The 16,743-nt window shown below is 36.8% G+C and overlaps 1 protein-coding gene across 7 annotated transcripts in view; it reads right to left on the reverse strand.

Annotated features, from left to right (window-relative positions):
- ALMS1 (ALMS1 centrosome and basal body associated protein) overlaps positions 1 to 16,743 on the reverse strand; it is a 255,741-nt gene that overhangs the window by 170,269 nt on the left and 68,729 nt on the right. For all 7 annotated transcript variants that reach the window (XM_081253571.1, XM_081253572.1, XM_081253570.1 and 4 more), the window contains 2 exons: positions 11,886 to 15,662; positions 10,712 to 10,845 (listed from right to left, as the gene is read on the reverse strand). In XM_081253571.1, coding sequence (XP_081109697.1) covers positions 10,712 to 10,845; positions 11,886 to 15,662 — 3,911 coding nt within the window. The remainder of the gene's footprint in view (positions 1 to 10,711; positions 10,846 to 11,885; positions 15,663 to 16,743) is intronic.

Here is a 16,743-nt window from a genome sequence, read left to right on the forward strand (position 1 = left end):
TTGTTAAACCGTCACTGTTTGCAGATGACATGATACTATACATAGAAAATCCTAAAGACATTACCAGAAAACTACTAGAGCTCATCCATGAATTTGGTAAAGTTGCAGGTTACAAAATTAATACACAGAAATCTGTTGCATTTCTATACACTAATAACGAAAGATCAGAAAGAGAAATTAAAGAAACAATACCATTTACCGTTGCATCAAAAAGAATGAAATACCTAGGAATAAACCTACCTAGGGAGACAAAAGACCTGTACTCCAAAAACTATAATACACTGATGAAAGAAATCAAAGACAACACAAACAGATCAAAAGATACACCATGTTCTTGGATTGGAAGAATCAATATTGTCAAAATGACTATACTACCCAAGGTGGTCTACAGATTCAATGCAACCCCTATCAAATTACCAATGGCCATTTTCACAGAACTAGAACAAAAAATCTTAAAATTTGTATGGAGACACAGAAGACCCCAAATAGCCAAATCAATCTTGAGAAAGAAAAATGGAGCTAGAGGAATCAGGCTCCCTGACTTCAGACTACATTAAAAAGCTACAGTCACCAAAACAGTATGGGACTGTCACAAAAATAGGAATATAGATCAATTAAACAGTATAGAAAGCTCAGAAATAAACCAACGCACCTATGGTCAATTAATCTATGACAAAGGAGGCAAGACTATAAAATGGAGGAACGACAGTCTCTTCAATAAATAGTGCTGGGAAAACTGGACAGCATGAAATTAGGAAATTCTTTAACACCATACACAACTCTTAAGAGGAAAACATAGGCAGAATACTCGCTGACATAAATCACAGCAATATCTTTTTCAATAAATCACAGCAATATCTTTTTCAATAAATCACAGCAATATTTTTTTCAATAAATCACAGAAATATCTTTTTCAATCTGTCTCCCAGAGTAATGGAAATAAAAACAAAAATAAACAAATGAGACCTAATTAAACTCAAAACCTTTTGCACAGCAAAGGAAACCATAAACAAAACGAAAACACAACCCACAGAATGGGAGAAAGTATTTCCAAAAGATACAACCAACAAGTGATTAGTCTCCAAAATTTACAAACAGTTCATGCGGCTTAATAACATAAAAACAAACAACCCAATCAAAAAATGGGCAGAGGGCTTCCCTGGTGGCGCAGTGGTTGAGAGTCCGCCTGCCAATGCAGGGGACACAGGTTTGTGCCCCGGTCCGGGAGGATCCCACATGCCGCAGAGCGGCTGGGCCTGTGAGCCATGGCCGCTGAGCCTGCGTGTCCGGAGTCTGTGCTCCGCCACAGGAGGGGCTGCAACAGTGAGAGGTCGGCGTACCGCAAAAAAAGGGCAGAAGACCTAATAGACATTTCTCCAAAGAATACATACAGGTGACCAAGAGGCACATGAAAATTTGGTCAACATCGGTAATTATTAGAGAAATGCAAATCAAAACCATTGATGCAATGAGATATCACCTCACACCAGTCAGAGTGGCTACCATCAAAAAATCCACAAAAAATAAATGCTGGAGAGGGCGTGGAGAGAAGGGAACCCTCCTACACTGTTGGTGGAAGTGTAAATTGGTACAGCTACTGTGGAGAACAGTATGGAGGTTCCTTAAAGAGCTAAAAGTAGAGCTATCGTATGATCCTGCAATCCCACTCCTGGGCATATATTCAGAGAAAAGCATGATCCGCAAGGATACATGCATCCCAATGTTCACTGCAGCACCGTTCACAATAGCCAAGACATGGAAGCAACCTAAATGTCCATCGACAAATGAATGGATAAAGAAGATGTGGTACACACATACAATGGAATATTACTCGGCCATAAAAAGAATGAAATAGTGCCATTTGCAGCAACATGGATGAACCTAGAGATTGTCATACTGAGTGAAGTCAGACAGAGAAAGACAAATATCGTATGATACACTTATATGCGGAATGTAAAAACAAATACACACACACACAAACACACACACACACATGAAGTAATTTACAAAACAGAAACAGACTCACAGACTTAGAGAACAAACTTATGGTTACCAGAGGGGAAGGGTGGGGGGGAGGGAGAGTAAGGCAGTTTTGGGATTGACAGGTACACACTGCTATATTTAAAATAGATAACAAGGACCTACTATACAACACAGGGAACTCTGCTCAATATTATGTAACAAACTAAATGGTGAAAGAATTTGAAAAACAGATACGGGTATATGTATAACTGAATCACTTTGCTGTATACCTGAAACTAACATAACACAACATTGTTAATCAATTAGACTCCAGTATAAAACAAAAAGTTAATAAATACATACATACATATAAAACCATAAAAGGCAATATTACTGAATCACTTTGCTGTACAGCAGAAATTAACACAACATTGTAAATCAACTATACTTCAATAAAATAAATTTTAAAATAAATAAATCCTCCATTTTATATATACACACAAAATAAAACAAACAGCAGAAAAGAGTGGAAGACAAAAATATTAGCAAAGAACAAGGGCAACGATAGAAAATAGCAATAAATATGATAGATATCAATCCAAATATATTAATAATCACTTTGAAAGCCAATGGTCTAAGTATAATAATAAAAAGACAGAGATTGCCAAAGTGGATCAAAAAACAAGACCCAACTATATGTTATCTACAAGAAAGCCACTTTAAATATAAAAACACATGTAGATGAAAAGTAAATGAATGGAGAAAAATATACCATGCTAATACTAATCAAAAGAAAGTAGAAGTGCTATATTAATTTCAGACAGGACAGACTTCAAAGGAAGGAAAGTTATCAAGGATAAAGAAGGGCATAACATAATGATAAAGGGGTCAATTCTCCAAGAAGATGAAACAATGTATACACAGCTAACAAGACTGTCAAACTACGAGACAAACAATGATAGAAGTGCAAAGAGAAATAGATGAATCCACTATAATAGTTGGAGACTTTAACACCCCTCCAACAGAAATGAACAAATCCCTCAGGCAGCAAATCAGTAAGAGCTTACTTCACCTCAAAAACATCAATAAACTGGATATAAATGCACATCTATAAATTACTTCAGTCAAAAACAGCAGACTACACATCCTTCTCAAGCTCACATGGAACATTAACCACAATACGCCATGTTCTGGGCCATAAAACACACCTTAACAAATTTTAAAAAATAGTAACCATACAATGTCTGCTCTTAGACGAGAATAAAGTTAAACTAGAAATGACACAAAGACAGTTGGAAAACCCCCAAATATGTGGAGATTAAACAACATACTTCTAAAAACATATAAATCAAAGAAATATATTAACTTAAATGAAAATGAAAAGACAACTTGTGAAAATTTGTGGAATGCAGTGAAAGCAGTGCATAGAAAATTTACAGCACTGAATGCATATATTAGAAAAGAAAGATCTAAAATCCATAGTCTAAATTTCTACCTTAGGAAACTACAAAAAGAAGAGCAAATTAAGTCCAAAGTAAGCAAAACAAACAAATAAATAAATAAATATCAATAAGCCAAGCAAACTAAGAAAAGGAAAGAGCAGGCACAAATTACTAATATCTAAAATGCAAGCGAGACATCACTACAGATCCTATGGACATTAAAAGGAAAACAAAGGAATATTAGGAACAAACCATATGCCCACAAATTTGACAATCTAGATGAAATGGACCAATTCCTTAAAAGATACAATGTGCCAAAACTCACATAAGAAGAAAAAGACATGCTGAATAGGCACCAATTTTTGTAAGAAACTGAATCAGTAACTTAACAACCTTTTAAAAAGAGAAAGCAGTAGGCCCAAGTAGCTTCACTGGTGAATTCTACCAGACATTTAAGGATGAAATTATACCAATTCCCTCCAATCTCTTTCAGAGATAGAAGCAGAAGAAATACTTCTTCCTAATTCATTCTATGAAGCCAGAATTACCCTAATAAAACAACCAGACAAGGACACTTCAAGAGGAAAAAAAACAAAATACCACTACAGACCAATATCTCTTCTCATGAATACAGTTGCAAAAATCCTCAATAAAGTATTAACGAATCAAATCCAACAAAGTATAATTATATGCAGTGACCAAGTGGGATTTATCCCAGGTATGCAAGACTGGTTCATTATTCAAAAATCAATTAATGTAATCCATCACATCAAAAGCATAAAAAAGAAAAATCACACAATTATATCAATAGATGCAAAAAGCATATTTGAAAAAATCCAACACCCATTCATGAGAAAACTATCAGTAAACCAGGAACAGAGGAAAACTTCCTCACCATATTTCATGGTGAGAAACTAGCTTTCTCACAAGGATCAGAAACTCATTAAGGATGCCATTCTCACCCCTCTTTTTCACCATCACACTGGAATTCCTAGCTAATGCTTTAAGACAAGTAAAGGAAATAAAAAGTATACAGCTGGAGAAGGAAGAAATAAAACTGTGTTTGCAGATTACATGATGATCTGTAGAAAATCTGAAAGACTCAACAAAAAAAAACTCTTGGAACTAATAAGCAATTACACTAAGTTGCCAAATGCAAGGTTAATATACAAGTCAACACTCGCCTATGTATCATTTATGAACAAGTGAAATTTGAAATTAAAACCACAATACCATTTATATTAGCATCCTATAAAAATGAAATGTTTACATATAAACTAACAAAATATATACAAGATCTATATGAGGAAAATTATAAATTCTTGATGAAAGAAATTAAAGAAGAATTAAATAAATGCAGAGAGATTCCATGTTTATCGACAGGAAGACTCAATATTTTCAGGATCCTCAGTTCCTCCTAAACTGATGTATAAATTCAGTGCAAGTCCAATCATAATGCCAGTAAGTTATTTTGTGGATATTGAAAGACTGATTCCAAAGTTTATATGGAGAGGCAAAAGACCCAGAAGAGCCAACACAATAATGAAGGAGAAGAACCAAGTAGGAAAACTGACACTTTCTGAATTTGAGACTTATTATAAAGCTACAGTAATCAACACAGTGTCCTACTGGTGAAATAGACAAATAGATCACTGTAACAGAACAGAGTCCAGAAACAGACCCATGTAAATATAGTCAACTGATCTTTGACAAGGCACAAAGGCAATACAACAGAGTAAAAGTAGCATTTTCAACAAATGGTGCTGGAATAACTGGACATCCATGTAGAAAAAATGAATCTAGACACAGACTTTAAACCCTTCACAGAAATTAAATCAAAATGGATCATAGGGCTTCCCTGGTGGCGCAGTGGTTGAGAGTCCGCCTGCCGATGCAGGGGACGTGGATTAGTGTCCCGGTCCAGGAGGATCCCACATGCTGCGGAGCGGCTGGGCCCGTGAGCCATGGCTGCTGAGCCTGCGCATCCGGAGCCTGTGCTCCACAACGGGAGAGGCCACAACAGTGAGAGGCCCGCGTACCACAAAAAAAAAAAAAAAAAAATGGATCATAGACCCAAATGTAAAATGCAAAACTCCTAGAAAACAACATAGGAGAAAACCTATATGACCTCGGATATGGTGATGAATTTCAAGATACAACAACAGAGATACAATCCTTGAAAGAAATAACTGATAAGCTGGACATACTAAAATTAAAAATTTCTATTCTGTGAAAAACAATGTCAAGAGAATGAGACTGGGAGAAAGATATTTACAAAAGACACATTTGATAAAAAACTATTATCCAAAATATACAAAGAACTCTAAAAAGTCAACAATAACAAAATAACCCAATATAAAAATGGGCCAAAGACACTAACAGATGCCTCAGCAAAAACGATATACAACTGGAAAATAAGTATATGAAAAGATGCCCCACATCACATCACCAGGGAAGTGAAAACTAAAACAACAATAAGACACTACTTACACACCTATTAGAATAGCCAAAATTGAGAAAACTGAAAATAACAAATGCTGGTGAGCATGCGGAGCCACAGAAACTCTGATTCATTGTTGGTAGGAATGTGAAATGAAACAGTCACTTTATAAGATGGTTTGGCAGTTTCTTATGAAACTAAGCATACTCGTACCATACGATCTGGCATTTGTGCTCCTTGATATTTACCCAACTAAGCTGAAAACTTATGTCCACACAAAAACCTGTATCTGATGTTTATAGCAGATTTATTAAAAATTGTCAGAACCTAGAAGGAACCAAGATGTCCTTCAGCAGGTGTAGGGATAAATTCTATTAAGTAGATGAATGGATAAACTGTGGTACATCCAGACAATGGAATATTATTCATTGCTAAAAAGAAATGAGCTATGAAGCCATAACAAAACATGCAAGAACCTTAATGCATATTACTAATCGAGAGAGCCAATCTGAACAGGCTACAAAACATATGATTCCAACTATAGGACAATGTGGAAAATGGTAAAGTATGGAGACAGTAAAAAGATCAGTGGTTGCAGTGTGGGTGGTAGACTTGAATAGATGGAGTACAGAGGAATTTTAGGGTGGTGACAATACTCTGTATATTATAATGATGGATACATGTCATTATACACTATCCAAACATACAGAAAGTACAACACCAGGAGTGAACCCTAATGTAAACTGTGGACTTAGGGTGCTTAAGACATGTCAGTGTAGGTTCATCCATTGTAAAAACTGTACCACTCTGGAGGGGGATGTTGATAATGGCAGAGGAAATGCATGTGATGGGGGCAGGGGGTATATGGGAAATCTCTGTATCTTCCTCGCAATTTTGCTACGAACCTAAAACAGCTCTAAAAGATACAATCTTTTAAACAAAAGTTGATAGAATGTTTAAAAAAATAAACACTTGAAGTTGAACACAAAATCCAAAGATACACCTTGCTCATGAATTGGAAGATTAATACTGTTAAAGTGACCATACTCCCCTAGGCAATCTACAAATTCAGTGCAATGCCTACCAAAATACCAGTGGCATTTTTCACAAAACAAGAAAAAATAAATCTAAAATTTGTATGGAAACACAAAATACCCCAAATAGCTTAAACAGTGTTGAGAAAGAAGAACAAAGCTGGAGGTATTACTATCCTTGACTTCAAACTATACCATAAAGCTACAGATGTCAAAACAGTATGGTATTGGCACAAAAACAGACATATAGAACAATGGAACAGAATAAAGACCCCAGAAACTTACACGGTCAACTAATCTATAACCAAAGGGGCAAAAATAAGCAATAGGGAAAGGTTTCCCCTTCAATAAATGGTATTGGGGAATCTGGACAGCTACATGCAAAAGAAGCAACCTGGACTACCTTCTCACACCATATGCAAAAATAAACTCAAAATGAATTAAAGACTTAAATGGAAGACCTGAAACCATAGAACTCCTAAAAGAAAATATTGGCAGTACACTCTGAGATCACTCTTAGCAATATTTTTTTGAATACATCTCCTTAGGCAAGGGAAACCAAAGCAAAAATAAACAAATGGACTACATCAAACTAAACAGCTACTGCACAGCAAACGGAACTATCAATGAAACAAGATGGCAGCCTACTGAATGGAAGAAGATATTTGCAAATGATATATCTGACAAGGGATTAATATCTAAAATAGACAAAAAATTCATACAACTCAATCAAAAAAAAAACAAACAACCCAATTAAAAAATGGTCAGAGGATCTGAATAGACATTTTTGTAAAAAAGACATACAGATGGCTAACAGATATACAAAAAGATGCTCAGCATGACTATCATCAGAGAAATGCAAATAAAAACCTCAATGAGATATCACCTCACACTTGTTAGAATGGTTATTATCAAAAAAAGAGCAAGTAAGTGTTGGTATGGATGTGAAGAAAAGGGAACACTCATGCACTGTTGGTGGGAATGTAAACTGGTGCAGCCACTATGGAAAACAGTACAGAGGTTCCTCACAAAATTAAAAATAGCATTACCACATGATCCATCAATTAACTTATGGGTATTTTTCCAAAGAAAACAAAAACACTAATTCAAAAAGATACGTGCACCCCTATATCCAGTGCATCATTACTTACAATAGCCAAGATATGGAAGTAACCTAAGTGTCTACCAAGAGATGAATGGATAAAGATATATATATATAGACACACACACACACACATATATACACACACACCCCATATGGTTAACAGACCATGATATACATATATCATGGTCTATTAACCATAAAAAGGAATGAAATCTTGCCATTTGCAACAACATGGATGGACCTAGAGGGTATTATGGTAAATGAAATAAATCAGACAAAGAGAGACAAATACTGTATGATTTCACTTACACGTGGAGTCTAAAAACAAAACAAATGGATAAACATAACAAAACAGAAGTATTCTCATAGACACAGAGAACAAACAGGTGATTGCCAGAAGAGAGGAGGATGGGAGGGAAGAGTGAGATAGGTGAAGAAGACTAAGATAAACAAAAAAAAATGAGTCATGGGGATGAAATGTACAACATGGGGGAATATAGTCAATACTAGTGTAAAAACTTTGTATCGTGACAGATGGTAACTAGACTTATCTTGGTGATGATTTTGTAATGTTAGAAATATCAAATCACTAAGCTGTGAAGCTGAAACCAACATAGTCAATTATACTTGTACTTCAACTTTTGAAAAGGTAATTTAATATATCCACTTGTACATTTCATTCTGAGGAAAATGAATAGCAAATAGCTTAATAGTCAGAAAAGACAACTTGACTTTTGTTATGTGTTCACAGAAGAATATTTAGAAAAATTACCAGCAGAGTCAAAAAATCTGCTATACAACATTAACTGTAAAACCTAGGGTTTCCCTGGTGGCGCAGTGGTTGAGAGTCCACTTGCCGATGCAGGGGACACGGGTTCGTGCCCTGGTCCAGGAAGATCCCACATGCCGCGGAGCGGCTGGGCCCGTGAGCCATGGCCGCTGAGCCTGCGCGTCCGGAGCCTGTGCTCCACAACGGGAGAGGCCACAACAGTGAGAGGCCCGCATACCGCAAAACAAAAAAAGCCTATAGTTAATGCTGTATTCTGCATTTAAGAGTTTGTTAAGAGTGTAGATCCCATGTTATCTTGCCATAATAAAAAATTCCAGAAGGAAGGAAGGAAGGAAGGAAGGAAAGAAGGAAGGAAGGAAGGCAAATCACTGGGGGAAACATGTGCTTTTAAAAAAGGGTGCTAGAACAACTACTTATGCATTTTATTATCTGTTAATTTTGTTTTTCACAAGCATATATACAAAACTAAAATCCATCTAATTTATACTTTCAAAAAACTTTTCCAAAATTGATAAGTCAAATAATTATGTTATATCACTGACAATTTTCTAAGAAACTGTATGAATTATGCCATTAAGTGTACATATCTGATAGCTGTATCAATTTTTATGGAATTAATAACAGCTGCCAATTATTGAGCAATATCACACACCCTAATAAGCATTTTATAGGCATTATCTCATGTAAGCCATAGCAAAATCCTGTAAGATAGGTATCATTATACCCCATTATTGTTCATAATAGCAGACCAAATGTCCCAGGCACAAGAGAATGGATAAACTATGATATATTCATACACTGGAATACTTACAGCAATAAAAAGGAATAAATTAAAACTATGTATAGCTATCTAGAAGAACCTCAGAAGCCAAAGACTGTGTGAAAATTGCAATTCTCAGAAGAATATATAACATCTTAATATATAACATCTTTATTCCATCTGTTATATAGTTCAAAACCATACTGAGCAGCAAGAAAACCAATACATGTCAGGATAGGAAGTAAGAGTGATATAACTGGGGAAGAGAACACACAGTAATTCAGTGATATTTGGTAACATTCTACTTCTCAAGCTGGATGGCCAATAAACAGGAATTATTTCTACTTTTTCTTTATACACGCTTTATATATATTCTTTTCTATGCATGAAATAGTTTATAGATGGAAAATGAGTACTATTAAAAAGAAAGTCATTCAAATACCGTATGCTAACACATATATATGGAATTTAAGAAAAAAAAATGTCATGAAGAACCTAGGGGTAAAACAGGAATAAAGACACAGACCTACTGAGAATTGACTTGAGGATATGGGGAGGGGGAAGGGTAAGCTGTGACAAAGCGAAAGAGAGGCATGGACATATATACACTACCAAACGTAAGGTAGATAGCTAGTGGGAAGCAGCCGCAGAGCACAGGGAGATCAGCTCGGTGCTTTGTGACTGCCTGGAGGGGTGGGATAGGGATGGTGGGAGGGAGGGAGACGCAAGAGGGAAGGGATGTGGGAACAGATGTATATGTATGACTGATTCACTTTGTTATAAAGCAGAAACTAATAAAAAAAAAAGAAAGTCATTTATACATAAGCTGTTATAGCTGTGTGTTCTTAAGCAGAGAATATACATCTGAAAATAGCTGGACTGCATCTGCATCTCAAGATACCACCCTCAAGAAAAAATAAAAGTGATAAGAATACATTGATAAAACAAGCAAATCCATTCTTATTTTTCTAAGACAAAAGTTTTTAATAGATTTAGAATTAATCAAAACCTATAGAACCTAATCCTAAATCTTAGCTTTTGAAGACTTAAAGACTCCTAACACTTCAGCCAAAGACTATCAGTGACTCAGCTGGAGTCATCAATGCCCAGGTAAGAGATCCAAATTTCATCCCCTTTCTGTCACATTTTCTCTCTTAATTTCTAGATTTCTTTTATACCTTGGGCAAGTCAGTTGTTCTCCCATGACCAAACAACTTTGCTTTGATCTCTTCTACTTTTCTCCTGTCATCTTCATTTAATTCTGAAATGGAGTAGCCATACTCATGAGCCATATTAAACTTCAGATTCCAGGCTGGAGAGAAAAGCATAAAAACATTCAAGATCATACAATGCAAAAGTATCAGTGACTGTAAGAGCACAGAAGATCATCAATATATGCAATTTAATGCCCTACCACAGTGCTTACTAAACAGTGTGTACTCTCAATTTTATGACAAACTATTAGAAGTTCTTGAGAGACATAATTTCACTGAAAAGTCAGATTTTTAAAAAACATTCTACAGACATTTCTCCAAAGAGACCACTTTAAATATGGTATTCAGCCATTTTATCTTTATCTTCCTTCCAATCAAAAGAGTCCCTATGTCTCCTCAATTAGCTCCTGCTACAGTCACTGCCACTTCCATGATAGTTAATATTGTAAAAGAATAAATAAAACTTGAAGTTTCTGGAGAATCAAAATATGCATAAGTGATAGAAGGAATGGTATAGGAAGTTAATCTCAAGAGAAGATTTCCAAGTAGGCCTGAACTGCTTATAAATTGCCTTCCAAAACATATTTATTCACCATGTTATCTTAAAGACGTTTTTTCTTTTTTTTAATGGAATTCTACAATTAGAGATTAATGGAATTTAACTCTAACCCAAGTTCTAGTGTGAAATACCTTGATTTGGTTTTTTCTGATGTCTATCTAAGATCTGCTTTAAGAACTTTATTAGAAAAGTGGATAGAAAGTATATGTAGTTTGATGATACAGAGTGACTTAGAGAAGCACAAATTGAAGTTTTTTACTGCCTCCAAAATAAGGACAGTGCAATGAAAAAGATCAGGAAAACATCCAAGCTTTAGGAGTTTGGAAACCCAAGTTTTATCTCCCCTTTTCTTCAGACATCAGAACTTACTTTTCCTTAAGACCTTAAACTAGCACTATTACTACTGTGACTTCATTATTGGTTAAATGAGTTTATTCTGGGTTGCCAGTAGAAAATATAATCATCTAACAGTTCTACAAGAAAATTAATTTAGAGCTCCAACACTTAACTTTAAGCAAATTATTAAACTATAATGTTTATGAGTTTGACCTGCCTTTATAACAAATTATCTTTTCCTACCTCGTGCCCGTACCCGAGATTCCTCCTCCTCTGCATTTCTGAGTATTTGTTTAGCATGGTTCAACGAGGATTCACATTTCAGAAGGTTTTTCACATGTGCAGCCAGTGAATCTACACTGCTACCACCACCATTGTCACTCTCTAACACACCCTCTTCCTCTCTGCTATCTGTCATGCTTGTCTTGGGTGAAGAATATGGAAAGAAGTTTAGAAGCACATCAGAAACTGACTCCAAGGAATTACTGTCCCATGAGCAGGAACTTGCATCACTACTTGAATCACTTTTAATGACAGTCATCATAGGAATAACAATCTTATTCTCAATGGTTCTACTATACCCTTCAGGGTCAGATCTCATTACAGATCTGGCTGCTTTATGTTGCCTAAGGGTTTCGTCTAATGCCACTCTGGCTTTGCTTTCTGCTTCCTGTAAAGGACTTCTAACTGTAGTTGAACTAATAAACTCCCAATTTTCAATGCCTCTCTGGCATTTCAGATTCGTCTGTGTGCTAATATCCTTCTGTATGCACTTGTTGCTTGGGCTTTCTTCTGTGAATGGCTGTCTCTGAGACAAATCACCATTAGATGCATCAGTTGTGGGGGGTTCTTTGAAGCAAACCACCTTCTTAGATTGTATAAATGAAATATCACTAACATCTCCGAAAGGGACAAGGGGAACAGGAAAATTGCATCGTCTCAGTGCTATATTTTCTGCTTCCATTAAAAGTGTCTGAATCTCTTTAAGAGTTTTGGAACTGTTTTCCGTATCCTGGATTTCCTTAGAGCCAACATCTTCAAAACCTGAAGATTCTGGCTTATTTCTTACAACTCTACCATCAGCCTGAGAATTTAAAGGCATATTGTTTGAGATAACACTGGTGTTAGAAGAATCCAAATTATCTATCAGCCTTTGGACATGGTCTGAAACAAGTTTGTGCTTCTCACTATGTGAATAAGTACTAGGGGGAACTGTTGATAACCCAGTAATCTGACCAGCTTGCCCAAGATTACTTGAGAACTTCAGGTTATTTTCAGTTAGATGTCTTTCTGGCGAATCCTGTTGGTAGAAAAGAATTGGTTTCTCTCTATGTGAAAAGGAACTAGGAGGAACTGCTGGTAACACAGTTTTTTGGTCAGCTGGTCCAGGAACTGTTGAAACCTTCAGTGAATCTTCAGTGAGATGTTTGTCTGGCAATTCCTCTGGGTAGAAAATATTAGATTTCTCTCTGTGTGAATAGGAACTAGAAAGAGGTATTTGTATCCAAGAATTCACATCAGTTGGTTCAGGAACAGGTGAAATCTTCAGAATATCTCCACTTTGATGTCTATCTGGCAACTGCTGTTGAAAGAAAATACTGGGCTTTACTCTCTGAGAATAAGAATTAGGAAAACCTGTCAGTAATGGAGTCTTCTGGTCATCTGGTCCAATCACAGTTGAAGTCTTAGGCTTTTCTCTATGTGAGTAGGAACTAAGGGGAGCTGACAGTAACTCAGCCTTCTGGTCATCTGGTAAAATCCCGAGTTTCTCTTTATGTGAGTAAGAACTAGAAGGCCCTTTTGTTTTCTCAGCGCTCTGGTCAGCTGGTCCAGGAAGAGCAAAAACTTTTAAAGTTTCTTCAGTAAGATCTGGCAACTCCTGCTGGTAAAAAACATCGGCCTTCTCTCTATGTGAGTAGGAACTAGAGGGGACTGTTTGTATGCCAATCTTCTGGTCAGCTGGTTCAGGAACAGCTGAAACTTTCAAAGTTTCTTCAGTAATATCTGGCAACTCCTTCTGGTAAGAAAAGATGGGGCTCTCTCTATGTGAATAGGAAGTAGGGGGCACAATATGCATACCAGTGGTCTGGTCTGCTTGTCCAGGAAGCTCTGAACATTTTAAAGCATCTTCATTAGGATCTGGCAACTCTTGCTGGTAAGAAATGATGGGCTTCTCTCCATATGAGGAAGAAGTAGAGATTATTGCTGGTATCCCAATCTTCTGGTCAGCTGGTCCAGGAACCCCTAAAACTTTTAAAGCCACTTGAGTAAGATCTGGAAACTCTTGCTGGTAAGAAATGATGGGCTTCTCTCTATATAAATAGGAACTAGATGGTACTGCAGGTATCCCAGTCTTCTGGTCAGCTGGTCTGGGAGCAGTTGAAACATTCAGAGCCTCTTCAGTAAGATATCTATCTGGTAAGGCCTGCTGGTAGAAAATAATGGGCTTCTCTTTACGTAAGTAGGAAGCAGAGGTTACTATAGGTATCCCAGTCTTCTGGTCACCTGTTCCAGTAACACCTGAAACTTTCCGAGCCTCTCCAGTTAGATGACTATCTGGCAACTCCTGTTGGTAGAAAACACTGGATTTCTCTCTATGTGAGTAGGAACCAGAAGGTTCTGATGTCCCAGTCTTCTGATCAGCGAGTCCAGAAATAGCTGAATCTTTCAGAGCCTCTTCAGATAGATGACTGCCGGGCAAGGCTTGTGGGTAGAAAATACTGGTCTTCTCTCTATGTGAGTAAGAAGTAGAAGTTACTATAGGAATCCCAGTTTTCTGCTCAGGGGGTCCAGGAGCAGGTGAAACTTTCTGAGCTTGTTCAGTTAGATGACTGTCTGGCAACTCTTTCTGGTATAAAATACCGGGCTTCTCTCTATGTGAGTAAGAAGTAGAGGGTATGGTAGGAATCCCAGTCTTCTGCTCAGCCAATCCAGGAGCAGCTGAAACTTGCTGAACCTGTTGAATTAGATGACTATCTGGTAACTCTTGTTGGTACAAAATACTGGGCTTCTCTCTATGTGAATAGGAAGTAGAGGGTACTGTCGATATCCCAGTCTTCTGCTCAGCCAATCCAGGAGCAGCTGAAACTTGCTGAGCCTGTTCAGTTAGATAACTGCCTGGCAACTCTTGTTGGTAGAAAATAAGAGGGTCTTCTCTATGTGAATAGGAAGTAGAGGGTATGGTAGGAATCCCAGTCTTCTGCTCAGCCAATCCAGGAGCAGCTGAAACTTTCTGAGCCTGTTCAGTTAGATGACTTTCTGGCAATGTCTGTTGATAGAAAATACGAGGCTTCTCTCCATGTGAGTAAGAGGCAGAGGATGCAGTAGGCAACCCAGTCTTTTCATCAACTGGTCTAGGAGAAGGTGAAACTTTCAGAGCCTCTTCTGGTAGATGACTGCCTGGCAAGGCCTGTTGGTAGAAAATACCAGGCTCCTCTCCAACTGAGTAGGAACTAGACGGTTCTGTTGGTTTTCCAGTCTTTAGATCAGCTAGTCCAAGAAGAACTGAAACATTCAGACCCTCTTCAGTTTGATGACTGTCTGGCAATGCCTGTGGGTAGAAAATACTGTGCTTCTCTCCAGGTGAGTAGGAACTTGGAGGGACTGTAGATATACTTGTCTTCTGGTCACCAAGTCCAGGAACAGCTGCAACTTTTAGAGCCTCTTCAGTTAGATGACCGTCTGGCAAGCCCTGTGGGTAGAAAATATTTGGCTTCCCTCTTTGTGAGTAGGAACTAGAGGGCACTGTTGCTATCTCAGTCTTCTGGTCAGCTAGCCCAGGAACAGCTGAAACTTTTAGAGCCTCTTCAGTTAGACGACTGTCTGCTAATGTCTTTTGGTTGAGAGTATCAGTATGTTGACCAATATTCTTCACTTGAGGAGACCTTCCAGCCAACTGAGGAAAGTCCTCAGGGGACAAGGATAAATGAGATACAGTGTCTGAATCTTCAGGAGTGGTAGTGATGCCTGGTTTCAAGGTGGATTGAGGAATTTCAGCTATGTCTCCTTTGGACGTATCCCCTAAAGAAAAAGAGATTTGTTAATATTGTTGATATTATATATATTTTTTTTGAATTAAAAAGATTCCTTTTATGCACTAAAAGAAATAAAGCAAACTTTCCTTCCTTTGGCCTTTATGCTTCCAGAAAGGATTCCTAAAGAAATATTCATCAGAAGAAATAAAGATTTATATATAAAGATATTAATTACAAAGTGATTTATAAGAGCAGACTAATGTGGAAATAATTAAGTACTCAACAAGAGAGTAATGTTTTTAAATAGCAGTATATATATTTTATGGAATATTATGTGGATCTTAAAATTTAGATTTTAAATTTCAATGTGATGAAAGTTCAATGTGATGAAAAATCCTATCTAGTAAGGGATTTGATTTCCCCCTAAGCTAATAAGTTAGCCTGTTATTGTGTCATGTATGTTTTCAGAAGACATAAAACTCCTCAATCAGAGACAAAATACTTTACTCCAAGGCATAGCAAAGGATCATCACTTATTTTCATGAAATCCCCTTTCCCCTAAGTCATATGAGGGCAAAGCAATATAGCCCAGATGGATGCTATGCATGCAGTGGATTTAACTGACTCTCCTAATAAATACACCCTGAATAAAATACGTATTTTTAATTAAGTGAAACTGTAAAGACTCTTAAGGTTACACTAAGGAGTTTGAAATTAATTCTACATGGCATGGGGAGCTGTTGACAGATTTGATCAGAACTGTAATGCAGAAATACAGATTCTCTTGAATCTGGGTGGAAGGGAATGCAAAAGCGTCATAAGCAGTACTATCTAAAAGAACTTTCTGCAACATTGGAAACGTTCTATATTTGTACTATCTAATACTAAATGAAAGTAGCTCTAAATAGCAGTGAAAAGTAAATGACTGCAATCAAAATTACAAGATTTGACATTCATTTGCTGATTCAAAAAAATGAATGTTTAGTATGTACTAGTCACTGTTCTAGATATAGAAAACAGAGCAATAAACAAACAGACAAAACTTACATTCTAATTCTCCCTCACAGAGCTTACATTCTAATAGGAGGAAACAAATTACTAAAACATATGCTACGTCATATAGTGAT

The sequence above is a fragment of the Mesoplodon bidens genome, assembly GCF_964165515.1.
Source record: "Mesoplodon bidens genome assembly, chromosome: 14".
Taxonomy (NCBI): Eukaryota; Metazoa; Chordata; class Mammalia; order Artiodactyla; family Ziphiidae; genus Mesoplodon; species Mesoplodon bidens.